The sequence below is a fragment of the Cyrtonyx montezumae genome, unplaced genomic scaffold (assembly GCF_038088225.1).
Source record: "Cyrtonyx montezumae isolate F1298 unplaced genomic scaffold, pur_monq_1.0 scaffold_14, whole genome shotgun sequence".
NCBI classification, from domain to species: domain Eukaryota; kingdom Metazoa; phylum Chordata; class Aves; order Galliformes; family Odontophoridae; genus Cyrtonyx; species Cyrtonyx montezumae.
In genome coordinates, this window is record NW_027071870.1 from 8,415,224 (window position 1) to 8,438,766 (window position 23,543).

Genomic DNA, 23,543 nt, shown 5'->3' on the forward strand with positions numbered 1-23,543 from the left:
CTCAGAAAACCTCACAGCACAGGAAATGAATAAAAGTCAGGGTTTTCTTGTCATTATGCAGAGTATTTTCAAGAAAAACAATATCTAAAAATAATAATAATAATAAAACAGAAAACCATTCCCTCAAACATCTGTCCACTTAGCAGCAGTTGCAGCAACTCCTGGCCCTATCCTGCATACAGCTAGAGTGACTGAAATTCATATCACATATTATCACTCACCCTATGAAATAGCTTACTTATAAAGACAGGTTTTTATGGAGATCTAACTCAAGGGCAAGGGAACACTGCCCTCAAGCATGAAGATCTACAAATATGCTTCTAGACATCCAACACACTTGAACTTCATGTGGTTCAACAATGCAGAGAGTACCAATTCTTTGGACAACTTTCAGGTAATGGAAGGAGTAATATGCACGGACACAGTGGGACAAATGCTTCCAAATGACTATTGAATCAAAAATCCCAAACTATGCAAAAAGAGATAGCTGGAAGCATAACAGAACTTGAATTTATTAACAGATTTAATTTAATGAAATACAAATCGTTAAAACTGTCAGGAGTACATTTAATGGAGCGCAGCTGAAGACAATTTTGGATTTTATAATCTGCAAACTGAGTATCATGCATAGGGAGCATTTCTCCACTAGCGATCCACTGCAGAAAAGGAGTCCAAAGGTCTCAGTTGAGCCCCAACAGAGCTGAATTTCACCCACTGTCAAGCATGAAGTAAAGCAACTAAAAAAAACACTGAACGAAACATATTGCCAACGATGAACCTCTAAATGAGGAGAACAAGTAAAATAGTTCTCTTCAGTCATTTAGCTTAGAAATATCTGGCACTCAGTTCCATGATTCAGGAAAAATATATTTTGTTAGTATTCCTAACACCTCTGGTATTTCGATTAGGCAACTCTTAGCTTCAAACACTTGGCTAATACAGCCTTAACTCCCATGTCAAGGAAGAGGAGAGCAGGAGAGAGAATCATCCAGCATTTAAGCATAACAATTTCACCTTAAATACAAACCTTCTCAAAAAGTGTACTTTCCCACTACAATAGTTGCCAACACCATTATTTTTTCCAATTCCCTCAAATCTAAACATAAACCAAGTTACAAATTTAACACAGGATTAAACAGTCTAGAGCAATCAATTCCATTCTTACATATGCATACTAGAGCATAGCAGACATTGGAAGGGACTGCTGGAGGTTACCTGACTGCACAGGACTACGTTCAGCTGGCAAGTAAAGTCAATCAATTGGTAGCTGCTGTGAACTACAGACTCACCCCATAATCCATGAAAATTACACTCATGCAGCAATTAGGATTTTAATAAAATGTCAAAGATTATTTGAAGCTTTTAGGAGTCACTCAGAAGCCCTATGCATGTGACAAATTGGAAGGCTGCTCTTAAACGCTCTAGAAGGGGACATGCACATCCAGCTCACATCTCCGTCAAAAACTAAGTACAGCCTTGTGGTAGTCATCATTCATCACTCAGCAGTAGAAAGTAAGTTGGATTAAAGATGCACAGAAAAGGACAACTCACTATGGCACCATCATTCACCATATTATCTACCTCTTTTCCTCTTACTCCTATCCCACTATCTTATACCTTAAGACTCTATCATCCCAGCCATCTGGGACCTCTCCAAATATTTGTGCTCACAATCATTTATCTTGTCCCTTATCTGCACTGTTCCCATCATCACAAGTACAATTAGTTTATTTCACAACAGACTGAGCTTTCATAGATGATGTTAGAAACTTTGGGATTAAATTAAATGCTGGGAGCACACAAACCACATTACAGAAATCAACATTCTGTTTAAAGAAATAAGACATCAAAACCACATGAAGTATTACATAAGCAGCAGTCTGAAATAAAAAGTCTTTCCTGCATTTTTTCCATCATCCTCCCTGATAACATCAAAACTGACTAGTATCATTCTCAAGGAGCTCAAGCAACAAAATGCAACTTCTGTAGCTTAAAAAAATGAAGGACAGAAATTTTAAACCCAAGTCAGACAGAATAAAAAAAAGTCTAGTGATAACAATTTAACAATCTAAAAATGCCAGTGAAAACAGATGTCTGAAGTCTCACTAGTAGGCGCATACTCATTAGAGTCTCTACAGAAAAGGAGACTGAATCTTATTATATTTAATTCACTTCTCTTTTTCACTGGGAAGATAAGCTGCCAGTTGCTATAGATACCTCCATATAAAAAACAGGAGATAAGAACACTACATTAAAAAAAAAAAAAGTGATACTGGATTGTAATGACTGGTAGATTTTCAGGCACTGTAATAACACAGCTTAAATCTTGTATTATAGATGAAGTTCATTACAGAGACTATCACTATATGCTTTGTAATGATAAACATTTTAAAAAAGAAAGAAGTACAAGAAATCACAGACATTCAATATGCACTAGACTTGTAATTCGTCACCTACAGTCAAGGAGCGTTTGAAGGATGACATTCACCGTATGTGCACAATGAAACTGCTCAAAGGGAGATGGCTTTCTCCGTCATCACTTGCCACAAGTTGACAAAGCAAATATTTATTATAAAATGTGATTGTTTTTATATACAAATATACTGTATTAGATATGTATTATTACTATTACATATTAAATGCAAATAATATATGTTATGGTTGAGTATATGTATATATCTCTGTATAAAAAATTCTCCCAAAAGGTTGTCTTTGTGGGTCTGTGTGGAAAACCTGTCCTGTAAGCTCTCCAATGACTTCCCATTCATCTACTGCAATGCAAAGGTCCATGCATCCCTTCTGTCCTCTCACAGAAACAGCCACCGTGATCATCCAGCATGTCCTTCCCATGGTGGTGCCTGTGCACATCTGGCAGCACTCCAGCTCACTCCTGTGAGCTATCCCACTGTGCTCCTGTGATACGAATGAGATCCTAGCCCTGCAACTGCATGCAGAGTTTCAATTCCTCCTCCCGAGTCTGTTAGTGTACAGGTGCTTCAAAGAGGCATTCAGAAAAGTTACAAGAGCTCTCCCTCCACCATTCTGTCCAAAAGACATTTCCACATTTACATGCATAAACTTGGTCCCCTCCCATCCTGACTTGACCATGAGGTCTCTCCTGCCCACACAGCCCTGATCCCTTTGCTTGCCAACTTAGTCCTCAGCTTCCTCAGACTTCACCTCCTTCCCAAAGCTTCCCTCATTTAGAGATCTTCTAGATGAATTTTCCTCTAAACACCTTGAAATCTTACTGCTTACTAAAAGTAAGATTAAGCCAGCGGCATGATCTGAATATACTCTGAAAAAAGCTGCACAAAAATTCTATACCAGAACATAAAACCATATGAAAATATTCCATTCACTGATACATCAAAGCTGCTATGTGTTTTTATTTTTTGCCCTCTAACTTTATTAGGTATTTAGCATCTTAAAAGAAAAATTTAGTGCTTTCAATAAGAGGTAACAGCAATAGGAAAGCTTTTCTCTGCATTCACTTGGGTATGTAAATGCTGAGAGCTGACAAAAAAAAACCCTCAACTTTTACAGGTTAAGTTTAGTCTATGAAAAGGCGAAAGCAGACAGCTAGAAATCTTAACTCCAAATTGATACCAGAAAGCTGATGACATTGCACTGGCACACATGGCTTCACAAAAATGAACAGCTTGAATGCCCTCAGCTCAGACTTCAACAGAGGAAAGCTCAAGCGAATCACCACCTACAGTCTTCAAGAGAAAAATGTTTTGTGATATTTTCACTGTTAAATTAAGTCACGGGTTCACAGAGGCAAGTACTCTGATTGAGCTCGAAGGAAAATGCATGAAATTTGCCACTAGATGGCTCCTCCGCATGCCCACCAGGCACTAGGCCGTCCCAGGAGCACGCCCGGCCCCAGCTGGGAGAGCTCCACAGCCCAGCACACACCTGGCAGCCCCAGAGCAGCTCCGCTTCTCTTCTGTTCTTCATCACTTTAAGCCTTGGCATAATCCTTCAGAGAATTTCTGGCATACCTGCTTTTGCTAAATTAACGTGACTTTGTGAATGAGACAAGTACTAGTTATCTCCTCACAAGCGAACTGCCATCCTTTGAGGAATGGAACAGCTTGTAGCAATGTAAATAGGAACACCACCAGCAGCCTTCTGCAAGGTCACATTAAAGTTTGGGAAAAAATAACTTAATCCTTTTGTCCTGTTTCGTTATTTTTTAAGGTATACTACACAAAAGTGGTAGGTTTAATTCTAGGGACTGTATCTGCTGCCTCTGCCATTTCTCCCTCCGTACAGAGTGCAAGCTCAACTTTTTCTTCCTGTTTGCATAAATATACTTATCTTCCCCAAGTATGTTTTGTGCCCTCTGATCTGTATTTCAAGGCATACAGTGAACTAAGTAGCTATAAATAAGCAATAGCTGAGCTATGATTCATAGCTTAAGTAGCTACGCAAAAATTTCCAGAAAGCTGTCTTGCTCCACCTGCACAGGTCTCATAATAAACCACATAAATGCTTGTTTACTGCCAGTCCTTGACTGAAAAACAGATCTCAGATGAACATTTTAGACAGCAGACACAGTCGCATCTTAAGCTGATCCAGCTCTCCCCTCTATGACAACACCTATGAACATGAACTGCAGAACTTCCTCTACAGCACAACCAACTTTTCCATGCTCAGATCTGGCAGAGGACTGACTGCATTCCCTTCCTGAAGGGATCTACATTTTCATTTTGTCATAATGGATAAAAGTGGTGGCAAATTTAGGGGGCAGAAGTTAAGAGGAACTGGAAGATACTTGACTTTTCACTACTTAACATGCTGATAAATGCAAATGAGTAAGATCAGAAGGATGGATGACATGCATGAAATTAAGTTAAATTGTTTTCCAGAATGCTTCCAATATATCACAGTTGCACGAAAAGTCTAAAACAAAATTACAAGATGTATACTTCTGAACTGAATGAGGTATTTTTTTAAGAGTAAGCTGAAACCAGGTACTGTTCTCTGCTGCAACAAAAAGCAACCCACTAGTAAAATCAGCACTCACTACACAGTTTCTAAACAAAGGTACCGAGGTTTAAACAGGCCTGTCTTCAAAGAACTGCACTGGAATGCCACATTAAGGACAAAGTGAAGCACTGCACATTACACTCACAGTGACTTAGTCCTACATCCTTTGTACCCCTTTTAAGTGTGACAGAATGGTTAAAAAAAAAAAAAAGCGAAATAGGACTCAGTCTCCACCTGAAAACCTGATTTCCTAACTCAAATCATAACATTTTTATCTGTGTAATGAAACAAAAATATACCAGGAAAAAAAGGGGGGAAGGGGGAGGAGGGCATGAACATGGAAACAGCTAAATGCTAAACAGAAATTTTAATTAGGTGACTGAGACATAGTTCTACTTTGTGAAAATAAGTTAATTAGTAAATTTTTAAAAAGAGCAGACAAAAGCAGTGTGACATGAAAATGGAGAGAAACTGACAGACATAACCTAGAAAGAAGTCCTTTTTCCATCCCTCCTAATAAAACACAAGATAAAAAAAATAAAATTAGTGAATAAGACTATCTGATGTCACTGAAAAATATTTAAGAGATTTCAAAATACACATGAAAATGACAAACCATTGAGAATGATTAAATAGATCAGTACTACTAAACATCAAAGATAGCATTACAAGGCTGGTAAGACATTATTTCTTAAATGGTTATACACCACATATGGATGCTTGTTTTATCAACAGTATTAACAGTAGGCTCATATACTTCTATGCTGATTCTATCAGAATAAGTCTCAATGGAAACCAAATTTCATAGCAGCTACTTTCTAATGCATTGAAAAAAAGTGTTCCACAGAGCATCTGTACAAATACCAATACCACACACAATCTTTTTTACTATTCTTTGCACAGATGAATTGTAAAGCCTAAATGCCTACTGTGTTTTTGCCTTTTTATCAAACATGACAAAATGGTATAAGCAGTGCAAGTGATACAGTGCACTGCTTGTGTAAACTTTACAGTAAACAACTGTAAAGTATAGCAACAGCATAAGCTACAAGGTGCAACTAAACCACATTTTCTTCCTTTTGTTCTGATGTCATGAAATACACTAAGGATGGTACTTAATTTAACATTTTAAACTCTTAGGTGGTTATTCAAGTGTTGCAGATAAATGTTCAACGTATTCTGTCTGTGAAAGAATGAAAACAAAACATACCTCTATTTCCATTCTCTTCATCCTATGGAAAAAAGAAAGAGTGTGTGTTAAAAATTCACCAAATGGAAAATACACAGGCATCTTTAAGCAAGGATGAATTGAAGTGTACTTGTAACCCCAATTGTGCATTTCAATATTTCATCCTTTTTCACAAATATTCCAACATGCTTTAATTCTGAAATTGCAGCCTAATTCAACAGTTTCATGAAACATCCTCAAAGAAACAACTCAAAATCTGAAAACAAATGTAGAAAAATATCCAAAACACTGCCATAAAGCCTAACACTGCACTGGTGTTGTTGGAAATATGTTTCCACCCAGAAGTCAAGCATATGCTGCTATCATTCATGAAGTTAAATAATATGAAAGACAGCTTTCTAACTTTTTTTTTATATGCAAGCTCTGAATATTCTTAGTGAAATTTGAAATATCAAGTTTGTTTTGGGCTTCAGTACTTCTGCTAGAGGAAAAATACAAATCCCAAACTCTACTTAGGAGAAGGTTTGAAGACTCTCCTTCTGGTCATCTCACTGTATTTTATAATTCTAACTACCATGTACCACCCACAAAACTTTAACAAAAAGCTTACAACTGGAATGTACTGATGGGGACATGCTTAAAATAGCATATAATTACTTCAGTTACTTTCTCGTTAGTATTTTAATATGAATGCGACTTTTGATAGAGCCTGGATAATTTCCTGTTCAGCACATTTCCACTGAAATTTTCTAACTGAAATGGTTAAAAAATGGAAATGCGTTTTCTTTCTGAACTGACTTGATGGAGTTTTTCTACTAAATAAAGGTCCTAAGACTAATACATACTATTTAGAAAGTATTTCCAACAGTTTACTTCACTTCTGCTAATCAAATCAGCCTCATCCTGAAGGAAACAAAGAGCAAAGTGATGATCACACAAATAATCTTCACCTGTACATTCTCTCTCACTTTTAAATGGATCAATTTCAAATTTCTAGGCTTCCCATATTAAAGACAAATCACAACCTTTTTCACATTAAATACTCTCTAAGCAACCGAACATTAATCCCAGTATACTATTCAAGGGACGAAGACTTGATGAAAGAGAGACCTACATATGAGTACAGTACTGTAGAGAGATACAGTTGTCTTCCCTAGGTGTAATACATTTCTTTCTTGACACACGTAATTTAAGTACAGTCTGCATCTCAACACACTGCAACAGTACAGAAGTTCTCAGGGTGTATGCTAGAGCCTTAAAAGAAACCATGTAATGATAACTATAAGATAAACACATAAATAAAATAAATTAATAAAGGAGTAAACACAGTTCTGGTACTGATTTGACTTTGTAAGAGCCATGATTGATGATTATCATCATCAGTAAACCCTGAAGTTGAACAGTTCTGTCTGTTAACTGGAAAAAATATACTAATATTCCTCTGCAGCCACTAAAGTAAAAAAGACAGCATTAGCTAAAGACTCTTTCTAGAGACATGCATCAATCAGCTGTCTGTGAAAAACGTGAAGTTTCAATAACCATTCCTTCATCTTGGTATGGATAGGAATAGGAATAGGTCAATACCTATTCCTCTGCCTAGCTGCAAAAGCAAAAAGAAAACTCAGAGTGTATCATTATTTTAAAGAAACTGATTATGCAAGTTCTAATCAATGCTATTTAAACTCAATAGCAAAAAACAAACAAACAAACAAAAAAACCCTTCTCAATATTCAAATCTTTATCAGTATTAAGTATACTGTCCAGCACTGGACACTACAGACACTTCCAAATGGCTCAGTCATGAAGGAGAATACATGCTACTCTTGAATAAGGCAGACCAATTAGCTGCTTAACATTTTTAAATACTTGCTGTAAATAAAACCTTTGAAGTACTTCCAACTCTATTTCTAATTAAGCTAGAAAAATTTTCTTCAGCATAAGGTGGTACTGATTTGTCTCTTGACTTAAAGGAAATTGCAAAATTCTTGTTCTTTTCAGCAGGAAGAACAAAATACAGGAAAAATGTGTCTAACATCCAGCAATTTTAGAATATTCAGAAGCTTTTTCCAGGCTATTCTCCTAGGACAATGGCTTAAACAGACTTCAATTCTGAAGACGTAAACAACCACAACCCATGCCCCACCCTTGAAATATACACTAAAGAGTGTACAGATGAATGAGACTGGCTTTAAGTAAAAAACAAAAACAAACAAAAAACCAATCTCACTTACTTTAAAAGAAAATTGAACTGCAGATTCTGGAGGGTAAACTATGAAGTGTCTTAAGGTGAAGCCAAAACCCTGAGATGTCCTCCTCAACACAACAGTTTTTGGACCAGGCCAAGAGAAAGCTTCTTCTTCCTGTGATGGTGATATAGCTTCACTTTGCTCTTTTCCATCTTTATTTTTTGCTGCCTAAAATAAAAAGAGACACAGATACAAGTTGTAAATCACAATTTGGTTGTATTTTAAAAGCACTACTGTGTACTTGAGAATGTAACTTCTATCATTCAAAGTAACCGCATAATCACTGATGTTGTCTTAAGAAAAGTCAATTGTAAAGCAGCATCCTTAGTATTACATCTCTGGTCGTATAACTTACAGAATTTAAGTTACATCTCACTTACGGAATTTGAGTTACATATTTTGAGTTACATATTAAGAAAGTCAGCGTTCAACAATTACAGGTTGAACTGAACCCTAAGGAACACATACAGCTTGTTTTTATTTGCTTTTTAGTTTACTTTGATATAAATATCCAGATCCTTTCTTTCTGTCTTTTAGGACTCAATTTCTGACCACACATAGCTCACACACATTACAAATACAACTGCCTTTTTCTGACTTAAAATACAGGCATGGTTTTCTCAACTAGCATCTCCTCACTTACAACAACTGGTACAAAAACAAAGTAAGTATAAAATTGATTGTGTTTCTTCAGCAAAACATCCTCCAATATTTTTTTTTACCTCACCTGTTATTTTTTTCCACCCTTAGCTACATTCTCTGAACATTACAGTATACCAGCACTAGATATGTAAGATCTAATTTCCTATTGCTGTTAGCACTACAATCCCACATCTGCAGAAACAACCATTTGTTTCTTTCTTAAGGGTAATTTTAGATATCTGTGACTCATGAAATGCAGGATTTTAAAAAATAGTTGCAGCTTTATATGAAATCTTCCACTTTTATTTTCAAAGTGAGTGCCACATCATTCGTAACAAATCATATAAGGCTGAAAACATACAAAGAAAGTACACAAGAACCCTATGAACCTCCTCTAAATATCCTAGTTCAACGATGCGTGAAACAAATTTAGATACCAGAGCCTATAGCCTATTCAAAGGGTATTCAAACAGAAATAATAGCCTTCTTGTCTTTCTGCAGCTCTGCTGCCGTGGCTCAGCAACCGCCTGATTCGTGGCAGAATTTTCTGCTCAGATTTCTTCCTGGGCTCTCCAAAATAATCCCATTAGCTTTAGCCTTACAGCTGCAATGTGAAAATGCAGTGCTTGCTAAGGTGGGCCCAGCCAACTCCAATCAATATCTACAGAGAATACAAAGCATTTCAACTTCCACCACAGTGACAGCAATGCGAATTACAAGGAAGATTTTGCAGCTGCTTGGTGAGATACTTAATTCATTCTCTATTCTGTTACATAAAACAAAGTGAGTTTCTACACAGATGCTAAGGACACAACCCAGAAAACCCACATCTCATTAAGTGCCTGAAGGAAGACAAAGAAATGCTGGGCAGCCCTCTACAAACCAGCCCTCACTCACCCTATTCTTCAGAGAAGAAAAATACACAAATGTAGTAGGCCCATGGTGCTGCAGGCAGGGCAGGAGACAGAGCTGCTCATGGAACCAGGTGCTGGACTTCTGCTGCACAGCAGCAGTGAACCAGCCCCATGGGACTGCTCCTCTGAACATCCCAGAGGGACTGCTGGCAGGTTTTGGAAAAGAACAGTGAATACAAAGAGCTCAATCTCTGCTCAGTCTGTCCATGTCAATCACCTTCATCCAGGCTTCAAAGTAGTAGTGTGAAACAAGACTGTGCAATTAGATGACTAATGAATGAGAAATTAGTGAGAACTGAACTGCCAAGATTGGCTTTAGTTTTAAAGTTCAAGGAACGCAAAGATCAGGTTAAGCGTGACACAGTCCTCTAGCCCGACTGTGAGGGCAGTGCTGAGGTGTTCCCACCAATCTGTTCACAGTATTTTTTCATTTCTGCACAAATGAATGTACCTTCTCACTCTTCCGTTCTTATTACATGAGCAGAAAAAGTGCCATTCAGAATATTTTCATCGTATTAAAATTACATAGCCAGTAGTTCATAATAAAAACATATCGTTGGCCTCAACATTTGAAAGTAACTTCCTCCACTAAGTGACAGGCTACAGTCCACCCATTTAATATTCCTTGCAACCTTTTTTTCCTCAAGACTTTTTTGGGGAACATCTGATTCAGAACTTCTGAAAATCGAACAACTACAGGTACCACAGGAAGGAAAAACTTTTAACAACTATGTATCACTACAGCTATCTAAGCAGTAACCTGCAAAGCAAGTATAAAATGTGCTTTACTCCCTCCCCCTTGACAAAAGCCTCCTTAATTAGCCTGAAGATAGTTTTAGTATGTGTAACGACTGATCATGCAGACACACAGTGACCTGAGATCAAAATACAGCCAGAACTTCCCTAGGTCTAAGGAGCAGGAGATGCAGCATTTGACTGAAGTGGGAAATTTCACTGTAACTTCACATAAACTTTTATCACTCATGACAGCTGCTGAACTAACAGCTATTCATGAACGACAGTGCTCCGTATGCAAAGCATTATTTCCTGACAGAGCATACCAGAAGTTGAAGAGTTATCTTCACACCGTCCTTGGACCCCTGCAACATCTGCCAGCAGCACAACAGAAAAGGCCAGTGTTAAATGATAAATGCGAGATGTGGTTGGTAACAGCAACTTTGAGCCCCTATGCAAACAAAAAGCAATCTGAATTACAAAGAAAAGAGTCAACATCTGTTGAGTGACCCTGTGAAGTGTCCAATCACAGCACACCCACCCGAAATATCTCTTGCCAGAAAAGGCTTTAGAAAGGAACAAAAAAGTTCTCATAAATACAAACAAAACAAGGATTCAAGACAGCAAGCAAGAAACAGATGATGTTTAGCATAGGCAAGAATGTTATTGAAAGCAGAGATCTGACGTGGTATCTCTCGCGATCCAAAAATGACAGCAATTCAGCTACAAACATGTAAGCATCTGATATCCTTAAGGTGATTTGTCTGTAGGAGTACACTCATGCATTTCAAGAGAATGAAAAATGAATGTCTTGTTTTCATGTCACATAAAATCTAGCAAACCAAATATTACTTTGCTGTACTCCTTACTGAAGGTCTAGATGTTTGTATCAGTAAAATGCAGTCTCTATAAATTCAGTGCTCAACATGAATGTCAGAATGCATACAATTGAGTTCAAGGACTGAAGAATCCCAGGCTACTAAAAATGATTCAAGCGTCATTTCCCTCAGGATTGCTTCATATGAGGTTTTTACACCAACTATCTCAAAACACCATTTCCTGTTATATGCAATTACAAGGACATACAGCAGATGCTTAAGTGCACTGTAAAACACGTCTTTTGCTTTGAATATTGTATTTAACTCTGTTTTTCTGAGCAACAAAAGCATCCATGAAAAATATGGTACCTTAAGGTAGTACAACAATAGCACCAGTGTTTCTAAATAATAGTATACTCAAAAGTAGTATCAGAACAATAATTTTTTTTTATTGCTAAAATATGAAAACAAACAAACAAACAAAAAAGCCAACACACCCAATCAACATGGATACATAAGTAACATGCTACAACTAGTACAAACAGTCCAGCAACAGTCAAAATGATTGCAATACAAACTATCAGCTGTCTTCATGGACGCCTAAACAGACAAAGAGATGTACTATGAGTTCTGATTACCATCTTCATAGATGGGTAACAGGGAACACAATACCTAATCTCACCTTGCACTATCAGTACTAGAAGAAAATACAGAAATCATTTTAAAGTTGAGATTCTTTATCATCAACAGGCTCCCCTTGATCAGGTGGCCTGCAGCAGACTGACCATCAGATGTCCTTTATTGGTTTGGACCCTAACTTTAACCAAGAAGATCCCAGCACAGTCATGGCTGCTTTTTGAAGGCAGCTCTCCACAATCTATGTACTTCTTAAATAAAGGGCAGCTCCCCTGCCCCACTTACCCAGTCTATCCTGCCTGAAACACTCGTGGCACTCAAATCATTTGCTCTACACATTTGGTTTTAACATCTTTCTTTAATCATACAGAACACTTGACAAATTATGTAAATAACAGCATTATACTGTTGCCCAAACTATATTTTCTGGAGCCTAAATTTAAGCAAAAACCAACCAACAGACTAGACTGACTGCTGGGCTTGCCTGCCAGTAGCTCAATAAGCACAGTCTGTCTCCTGTTCCAGGATTAAGTAATATTCAACTTTCATCTAGTCTACCAACAAATAGCAGTTTAGTTCTATGTGTATATGTCAAACAGAAAAATTGGTTGATGTCACCCGGTTTTCCTGATTTAACTGCCATCAAATGATTTTTAAAAACCACTGACATAAGCCAGAACCAAAAAGCATCTTGCACATCATTATTAATCCCACAATTAGCCTGAGACAGTAACAGGATATTCCAAATGCTTTAATAAATGCTGGGCTTGCTTATAAACAGTGGCACTTCTTGTATCAGGTCATTTATTTTCCCTGTTTTTCTAACCAAGTAGCTATTGCTTAGCCAATTGCCCTGTTCAACCTACAGTTTCGAAGGAAAAAAGCTTTCCTATCTTTCTGAAACATAAAGTGTAAGATTCTTTAAAAAGATAACAGAAAAAAAGGGTCATTTCTGGCTAAGACTATGCAACACAAAAATGCCCAAATGGGAAGAGGATCTTGTTATCCACATAATAATGGTAGGTCTCGCTGCAAGTCAGGTTTCTCTTTAATAATCCGATTGTTCCACTGACAACTTCCAAACAAACAAATAAACCACTGACTCTTTTAGTCTCAACCACACAGAGAATTTCAAATTACTTTGCTAGAAGCTGACAAGAAGTTAAACAAACAAATAATGAAGATATCCACGCACAAAGAAAATCTACTTTTCTGGTACATCTCTGTGACCAAAAATGATGAATCATAGAGCTTTGTCTTGCTCAGAGAACAGCATGTCCCCTTCACCTTTTATCATCACCTTCTGTCACCTGGGCTCCTGCAGCTAAGTGATCCTGGGCCAATCACTCAACATCCTAGAGAACGCGTGGTTCCCTAGTTCTGCAGTATGATAGGAAACAAACATAACCAAACATAACTCCCAGAATACACTGCCTCTGGGTGTTCTTAAAACGTGCAGCATTTCTTCTAAGAACATCTTAATCTTTGTTAAACATTTTTTGTCATGTGCAACATTTTTTTTTATTATATTCATCCTTATTTGCAGTATAGCCAGCATCCAAAAGGAAAGCCAGTGTTTTATATCTTGCATCAACTCATAAGTGATGATACTACTTATGAGTTTTTATACATGTATTCACACAGTGGGCAACTTCAGGAAGCACTCCATTAAATCACCATTACTCTGAGAAAAGTCTATTGGCCAATATACATAGAATGACCATAAAGTGTATGGGAACTGTTGAGTGACAGCCTGAACCACCTGAGGCAAGCACTGAGTCAGCCATGGGAGCACAGGTGAAGGCAATGCATGTGTGTGACCAGAGGGGTAGAGTCTGTCTCCACCTCTCCCAGACCCCATTTAAGGGCTGACCACCACTGAAGAAGGATCTCTTTCTGGAAATTGCTCCTTTGGAGTTTCCTACTGCAAGCCTAGGACAGGGGTGAGCATTTTCTTTTGTTTTGATTGACTCTTCCCATCATGAGAATCTTTCTAACTATACCATCTGTAAAATATCTCAACTACAATGCTATTTGTCATTCATTCTGTTAACCATACAAGTAAGCTGAAAGCTCTACGATCGTGCACTGAAATGGTCTCGATCCATGGTGAGGTGACGTTTCCAGTGCCTTAAAACAAGACTGGAATGTAAAAATTGTGTTTTACAGAAAGTAAATCATTCCCAGTCAAAGACAAGGTTGACACCTTAAGCAAACTTATCCTCCAAATAGCCAGGAAATAGCTTTGTCCTTGAAACAAATAAATGAGTTCAAGCACTTTCACCCTCAGTAACACATTCAGCTGTTCACTGAAAAATCCCTGCAAACTGACCATCAGGAAAAGCAGAATGCAGAAATTCCCAAACCCATTCTTAGTAAGGCTAGAAGTAGACATGGCAACAGAGCAGACTGGAGTGAAAGCAGTTCAGAATGAGCGAAGTCTTAACTAGAGGAGTGACGCCATAACACAATCAGCACTAACTGAAGAATCAGGCAGCCTGTGACATGTACATGTATTGAAGCACAAAGGTTTTTTCCTGCCCCAGAACATCCCTTAGTGTTCCTCCATTCTTTCACTGAATAGGCCATAAAGAGATGGATCCCAATCCATAGGCACTGCTGGGGCTGGTGACAGCACAAGAGATAGAAGATACTCAACTCCATTCCATCCACTTCAGTGCTATACACAAGAAAGCTGCGGGCGGGACTTAGATGCCCAGGTCCTGTTGTCACAGAACCTGATTTCGGCAGGCACCACGAGACTGCCTTGCAGTGAAGCACCTGAAACTGGAAGTGAAGATGTAAACAAGCCCTCGAAGCTCAAAAAATCTAACAGCTGCGAAACTGTTCTCACACCACAAGAAAAAAAACCCTGAGATATGGAGATAAATGAAGCATGAGTCATCACACACACACACAACCATTAGTCGATGGCAGTCATAGAGGTGTATAAAACCGACCCGGGCAAGGGGAAAAAAAACCTACCAACAGCAAGACTGTTTTCAGAACAGCTGTTTCACAAAGAAGCTCCTCATGAAGGAAGAGGGAGGATCCCCAACTCAGTGTGAGCTCTCAGTCACTAGGTGACCCACTCATCACCTGTGGCATTGATGGGTACACATATGAAGCACGTGATGTTTGCTGACTTCCCAGGACTAACACACACTTCTCTGGAATTGCCGCTGAGGAAGATCCAGTAACTGAGAAGGTTAAGAAAGGACAACAGACTAACTCAGCTCAGCTCTCCAAAACAAGGTAGGGGCTGACTGCCTGTAGCAGAGATGGAAGGCACAACCATAGACTTTGAAATTTATATTGAAAGTGAGTAACTCAATTCAATAAAATGCATTAATGATGTTCTCAAGCCAAGCCCAGGTGTGGAGAAAGACTCAAGAGAGCGATATGTGAGGACTCCAGAAGCATCAAGTAGGGGGGAAATATGCAACCTTTCAAAAACAAAGTTTCTGTGCCAACGCAGCAGATGGCTGTTCACACAGGGAAGGAGACATCACTGCTGCCATGCGGGCTGCATAGCTGGCTTAGGGGCACAAGGAGATGGGCATAGGGACATGAGCTTCCCTGTACCTTTGTAACTACTGGCGCAGTAAACATCATCACTCAATGGAGAAATGGTATCTTCACAAGGGGATTTCAGTCTTCAAAAAGGTCAAGGCAGAGCAGAAAATCAGCAAAAACAAACTTGTCCACGTGCACCTTATTTAACACAGCTTAAGTTTTCCTTACTGTGCACCAGTGTTCATGAAAGGATGCTCTGTGAAGAAAAGTAGTAATGCTTATCAGTTTCATCACCACTCCACGGACCTGAAAAGTGCAGGTGGAGGCTACCCCCAGCAACTTCTACCTTCCTCCTCATTGTTAAAATGCTCTCATTGAAAGCAAGCTCTGGTTTTCTCATATTGCAGTTCTGCTACCTGAATTTTTTTCACTGCCTCTTAACTTCTCCAAGAGCATGATCAGCAACTCCTTCACCTACATGTACTTTAACTGATGTACCAGATCCCCCTTTAAACACCAGGTACCAGTGAGTTCAGCATACTTCAGCTCATTAAGGGCACATTTTAATATGGCATACACACACTATAAACATATATATGTGCACGTACACAGTCTAGTATATAATTGTTGTGGGTTTTTTTGTAGTAGCTTGTCCACAATCAAAACCTGTAATGATTTAACAGGAATCTTTACAAAAGCCAAAGCGTATTCAGGTTTAGCTCATACCTTCTACTTTCCATACAGCAACAGCCAATTCCGAGCAACAGCTAATTCTAAGCACCACCAAGAAGCAGAGTGAAAATACAGGGACTTGACAGGACAGAGATGCAAATTATTTTCAAAATCTGTTTTTGTTTACTTCTTACAATAGATATTTAGAATAATAAAAAGTTCACTGGAATAAATGTAGTCAGAAAAACATTAAAAACAAAAAAGAAATTTAGAGCTTCCTTGTTTTCTTACAGGCTCATTAGCAAAAGCCTCCCCGCTTAACAGCAACATCCTCCTTAAATTGGAGAGAAAGGAAACATCTGCAGGGCTGGTAACATAACAGCAAAACGTCATGTGATCTTAATGTAGCTAAATCAGAACTTTTGCTTCTCTGCTTGTTCTGCTGTTGCTTGTTAAGAATAGGAAATGCTTTGTCCTTAACCTTACAGTCAGATCTGGAAATATCAGAGACAGACTAAGAGCACGCTTCTCTCTCAGCACTGAAGCAATGCATGAGGTTACTCCATGCATGGTAAAAGAACAGTCTCAGCAATCAGACAGAAGAGCAGCCTGCACCAACTCAGCCTGCTCATGGCTTCTTCTTGTAGCTTATGGAACTCTGCGATAAATCCACAAATACAAGCTGCCCGTGACACATTCTGCTTCCTACACACGGGGAGAGGCCCCAGCTAAGTCCATTACTGCAAAATTAGGAGCTAAACTGGATGAAGTTCATACTCTTACACTTTCTGGTATAACACACACTTTATCACTCACTACATACTAGATTGCTTTCACTGCATTTTCACCAGAATCTATTACAGCACACTTGCTCATGCACGCAAAGTTAGTTCTGCACAGGCCATTAAGTAAAACAAGGCCACTGCGCAGTATAAAACCCTATCTCCTCAGGCCTTGTTTCAATAATCAGATGCAGGACAGCTTTAAAGCCAACTGCAAAACAACTCACACACTTCTCCAATTCATGATGTTTCTTCTCCTTGTCATACCCAGAGGCTATATCTTGGTTACACAAGTCATCAGCTCTGCTGAGGACAGAGTTTAAGCCTTTATGCACTTCCAGCGAACCCTAGGGTTCAGCCTGGGCTACTCTGTGATGCAGCCACAACACTGAGCTCTGTGGGCCTGGCAGTGGGACAGAAACACACTTCACTCTTGCTCTCTCTAGCACAGGTATGAGGCTGATCTTTTATTTGAGAAGCTAGTATTTTTTTCCAATATAAGTCGAACATGCTCATTCCTGTTGTTTCTTTTTTTAAAAAAAAAGCAGCTAAATGGGATTAGTTGCACCACTTCATCTGCACAAATAATTATTCAAACAGATCAGATTTAAAGTCATCAGATTTCCAACTCAGCCATTTTGCAGTTTTACTTTGGATTTTGTTCCATGTGCACATGAAGGCCTGACTTGCCCCCAGCAAGCCTTTGGGAGATCAGGGAATTGACTCCCAGTGTCAAAGTCCAGATTGCCACCCTAAATATGGTTATTTCAAGTGAGATGCTATTTCAGATTCTATCCTGTTTGCAAAAGATGTACAGAGTCACACATGAAGAGAGTTTTAAGAAGTTCCTTGAGAAAGGAGCTATTCATATCATGCCTGCACTTCCTAGGAAAGAGATTTAACACAGAGAATATTGCTCAAAATACCACAAAACCTGCAAGACACTGCTTGAAAATCCTTTACAACCCTGCATACACAGCTTCTCCTCTCCAAAGCAACCTCCAAATACATAATTAACACTACCCAGTGTTAAAGCTTGTACAGAAAATATAAATGCACACCAGCAAAAATGCGCCACTTAAATATAATTCCATGTTTTAAGATATTTCATTTAAAGTAAATTATATAATGTGCAAATTAACACACTGCAAGTTTTAAAAGCCCTACACTCTGAAGTGCTCATTTTAAGTATAAATCAGCATGCACAGATGCAAAGCCAAACATTGTATTTCAAAACCCTAAATTTATAATCTACTGTGCATGTACAGCACAGAGAAAAACAGCTTTTTCACTGAAGAATTTAATCTAATTTACCTTTATAAGGTACATAGGAAGATGGTTAGAAAAAAAAAAAAAGGACTGAAGTCATTAACTTGAGAAAAAATAATCTTCAATCTTTATGTCAACAGAGATGAGGTATCTCTAAGAGGATAGAAAAGAGAAAGTTGTCCACAGGATTTTCAGTTTAGCTGCAAATCCAGCAGCTTTTAAACACTGCCTTACAATGTGATCATAAGTGACCTGTGTATTTCCTCCTAAGCCTGCAGCCTTCATGACAGCAAGAACCGTCAGGAGAGCTGACGACGAAACCTCTGTTGTATTCTGTCTGGAGGATGGGGTGGGGGGCAGAGGAGAAATCTATTTTAACAAAAATCCACTGGCTTATTTACGAACTACTTGTCCTTGCATGCCTATTACTCCAGTTGGAATTGCTCACTGTTGCCGAGTTACTTCCCTGTACTTCTGAACATTACAAAATGTTTCTCCAACAGCAATGCAAATTCCCACAATGAGTAAAGCTACCAGCCATTTCCTGCACTGATTTTACACCTTTTACTCAACAAATCTGAAAACATCACACTCTGCACTGCTATGAGACAAGATTTTTATCGTATTTCCTCCCTCCCTGAGGCAGGAGATGAACGGAAATAAGAGTACAAGAAGATAACATAAATATCACATTTAAAAACTGTTACCAGCTGCAAATATCTGAAAAGGAATGCAATCACCTTTATCATTTCACCCTCCAAGTGACATACTCAGAAGACTGAAATGTTCGTGTTTTGTTGTGTTTTTTTTAATGTTATCTGAGATTCTCCAGAGGAAGGGAAATAGCTGCAGTGCAGCAGCCGCTGCAGTGCTTCTGCGTCCTAAGGCTTGAAGGCAATACCACAGCTGAGCTTGCACTGCAACATCTCATTCTTGTACACTGTTTGACAGAAACATAGCCTGCAAGAATTAACTCAAGGTTAAAAAATAAAAAATCTTGGCTGCTATGACACCACCACATGAAAACTTACTTACTCAAAGATTATAGTGACATCTGTGAAAGTTCTCTCAAGCCTGACAACTTAATGGTGAGGCACACTCTGGTACTGTGAACCTGTACGACCATCTGTAGTGGACAGAACTCTACAGAATACCTGTCTTTGACTAGGACACCAGAAATGTAAGCATTCAGACAGCTGAAAGACCATCACTGTTAAGAGGTTAGGACACAGCAACAGAGAACAGGAGCAAGGCAGTGATCAGCTAGGAATTTGGAACAGCAACAACACCTGTTCTCCTCCAATTGGTAGCAGCCTGCTTAGCACAGCAACGAGCTGCTCCTTGCTGGTACAGACCTACATTCAGCTCATGGTATACTATTCCACTGCCTAAGACTTGAAGACAATGCTTTTGTGATGCAAGGGGAAAAAGAAATTACACAACACTGTACTACTGCCTCTTTGACATTATCTACCAGCAATCCTTTCAGCCACCTTAAGAAGCAGCACTGACTGTTTCAGAGTCTCTAGCATGTTCCACCTCGGCCAAGAGGTGAATGAAGATGCAATGCACGAAGAGTTTGCCTTTCTGCTGAAGGCTGATACAGGACACCCTTACCAGGAAACAGAGGGGAAGTTCTGCTGCATCTTAATGAAGATGGATTAAGTTAGTGAGTAAAATCATTACTTAAGTCTAGATGATCTCTAGAGGTCCCTTCCAACACCTGCAATTCTGTGACTCTTACATGGGTCAGTACTAGTACAACTATGACTCTGAGGCTACAACTTCACAAACATCAGACTAACAAAGGAAAGGATTACTTTCACTTGATTCCTTCACTTTATTTTTGAAGTTGTTTTATTTTTTCCTCCAGAGAATGCTAAAAATTCAGCAGCACCACACTGTATTAACAATAGCAGTAATCATCTATGATGCTGCTGGGGCAGTCTGTATGAGTATAGACACAGATGAACATGTGTACATATGTAGATGTACAGTACATACATACTGGTCTCCCATGGTAAAAATCTACCTGCTACTCTTTCACTACTTCTAAGTGTGTAATCATGTCAAAGTTCTCCTTCAGACTTCCACAGTTCTACCTCATGTTCCATAAGACTACCACAAACAACACAAAGGAAAAGCAAGACATTCAGTACTACACAGAAACTCTTTCTAAGACTGTCCCCATAAAGAAGAATTTCTGCAAGTAATTCCATTTGGTGGGTAGTCATTACTGCGATAAGAGAATGTGAAAGCCACACAGCTTTCAATCCCATACCATGTTAAGGCTAAAAATGGTAATCCAATGATACCAACACAACTACGATTTGCATAATCAAGAAATCTGATTGTACCAGGTTTCTAATTTTGCACTGAACTCTGCATATCCTTTGCAAACACTCTAATAAATAAAGCAGCTTGCTCTTTCAGATTCAAAAGGCCCCCACAATTACAGTGACTGTCATGCTGCACTGTGAAAGTACTTTTTAATTTATTTATTTATTAAGATCTATATTATCGTGGTAGACAGAAGAAAATATTCCTGCTTCTCACATATTTGTTCTCTTCCTGTTCTAAGACCCAGACTTTGGGAACTTTAACACCAGAAGAGTTGAGTAGAGCAAATGCCAGCAAAGAACAAAAAAGTCCTAAGAACAAGTTCTTAAAAGCCTTAAGTTCTATTATCATTAATGATTTCTTGAATCGGATTAACAGACAATAAAGCAGGTTTGTATTCACTCCCCTGATGATGTGCAGGGGTTAGAGTGGATGAAAATCACCAACACAGTTGCATGACCTCTGCTAGTTCACGAATGCCAAATGCCAAATGGGAGCTGGGTTTTGCAGCTGTACTTGAGCAAGAGCTATTAGCCTCAGACTGTACCTACCTGCTTCCTCACCTGCAGGCTTCCTGAACACTGCTAGGAGGAGCAACACTGCTATACAAAGCAGCATGCATCTCTTCCCAGGGCTGACTGCATCTACGTTTTATATAGCATTCTAATGCAGTAGAATGACTGCACTAGTCTCTTCCTGGTAGATAATATCTCATAAGTGAACTTAAAAGTTCATTTAAAAGCTAAACGAACAGCAGCAACTCACTACAGTGTACAGTTTACAGACATCTTACTTTCAGAGAAAAAAACCACCACAAAGCACCCACAAACCACAGCAGCCATATATTCTACTTATCTAAGAAAAATGAGTAATATCAAACAGTTTTGCAACATTTCTACCTTAAGCATGCAATTAATTTCAACTATATTGATCTAAGACATGGTTTTCTTCCAGTTTGGTAAGAAATAGGTTTCTTTTAGGTTATGTGAAACCTGCCTTGTTGGGTGTTCTTTTTTCATCTGTGTTGGGTTTAGTTTATTGTTCTGTTTTCTTAACAGTTCATTTCATTCTATTGCTCAAAAAACAATGCCATTTTCCCTTCCCCCTTCTTATGCCGAACTCATTTTAAAGCTTTGTGGGGCTGTCCATATCATCAGCCTGCCCCTTCCTTACTACTTCTTGATTTCTGAAGTACAAGAAGCTACTGTCAGATTGAATTTGCCTATACAGATGAATTTTTACCTAAGTGCCTGCAAACTAGATCCAACTTGGTGACAGTTGAGCATCTGTAATTAAGATTCTAAAAGCATCCATTTGTCTCTGACCTTTCCAACCGAACAGATGAGACTTCTTTAAATTATAACATTTAGGAAACGATTTTTAAGAAGGTTCCTACAGACTTAAATGTATGGTGAGAATACTTCTGAATCACTTGCCTCTACTTACTGTATTGGGACTGTGATTTTTTATAAAGCTGCAACTGTGATTTTTTATAAAGTCTTCTCCTAAATGCTGCAGAAGAACACACAAAGTTGTCTCCAGTGACTGGCTGAATGCTAGGTGAGAAACACAGGTAACGTTCACCTTGAAAGTAGTACTGCAACAGAACAGCACTATTTTATATTCTCAGTAAGTGGATTCTATTTACAAACATTGCCTTGCAATATCCAGGTAGGGTTTTTCCCCTCCAGTTCTGCAGGAAATAAGTCAATTACATTTTCATCTGTCCAAATTAAGAACAGAATTACATTCTGTGCTGTTATTTTATCCTGTATATTCAAAAAAGTATGCAATATCCAGCCTTGTCTAATTCCTCTCTTCTCCTCTATTTTCTCTCATATCCATGATCCATTTTGAAATGGCCAAAATGTTTGAGTTCTGTTAAACTGGGAAACAAATCAGCTTTATATTTATTCACAATGCAGATGGTCCTGGCACACCTCCCCCTTCCTGAATATATCACCTTGTGCAATTCATGGAGTAAATCCTCCTTCAAAGTTTAAGACTGTACCAGAACAATCTGAAGTACTCCAAATGTTAAAAAAGCACTTTTATATTTTTATTAACTGTAGGAAAGCCTTTAGTTTATGGCTTTATTCTTAATACTACACTTTTCAATAGGATGGAGGGGAGAAACAGATGACACTAGAGCCTTCCCCCCCCTCGTTATATTAAGTTATATAATCATATTAAAATATTTTAAGATAAGAAAACAACAAACCTGACCGCTCCAAGCACAATAGAGGTTACATATGAAGCTCCATTTGTGATTGATCACGCAGTCCAGAATCTTGAATTGGGCCATGTCAGGCTATAGCGCAGACTGCTGCTGTGCTCTGACTCAGCTTTTGCCCGAGTGATACTGAAGGATATGAGAGCTATGCAGTAATGACATTCAGGAACAAGGACCTTCCTTCCTGCTCAGACTCCCTTCCCACCCCAACCATGTGTCAACTCAACAAGATAAATTGACAGATCTGCATAACACTCTTCAAAACAACATTTCCGAAACTGTCAAATTATGCATTCTTGGAAAAGAAATGGGAAATCGGAACATCCTACGAATTCTCACTACAGCAAATACAAAAGCATGCTCTCACGCTGTGCTTGTTTTTTTTTTCCTTTCCTGCTGCTGCTGCTGAAACCAGTCCAAACATCACCAATCATTCATATCATACATCTTAAACTTGCTTAGGCAAGTGCTGAGGTGCAGCTATCAGACTGGCTGCTGCATTTTCACGACAGCCAAAACCTGTGCCTTCTGTTTTAAAGCACAGCACAATATG

At 38.6% G+C, this 23,543-nt stretch overlaps 1 protein-coding gene across 4 annotated transcripts in view; it reads right to left on the reverse strand.

The window, feature by feature from the left end:
- Window positions 1–23,543, reverse strand: part of ARHGAP21 (Rho GTPase activating protein 21) — a 106,079-nt gene that overhangs the window by 54,122 nt on the left and 28,414 nt on the right. For all 4 annotated transcript variants that reach the window (XM_065731369.1, XM_065731368.1, XM_065731367.1 and 1 more), the window contains exons 2-3: window positions 8,419–8,601; window positions 6,209–6,230 (exon numbers count right to left, since the gene is read on the reverse strand). In XM_065731369.1, the coding sequence (XP_065587441.1) occupies window positions 6,209–6,230; window positions 8,419–8,601 (205 nt within the window). The remainder of the gene's footprint in view (window positions 1–6,208; window positions 6,231–8,418; window positions 8,602–23,543) is intronic.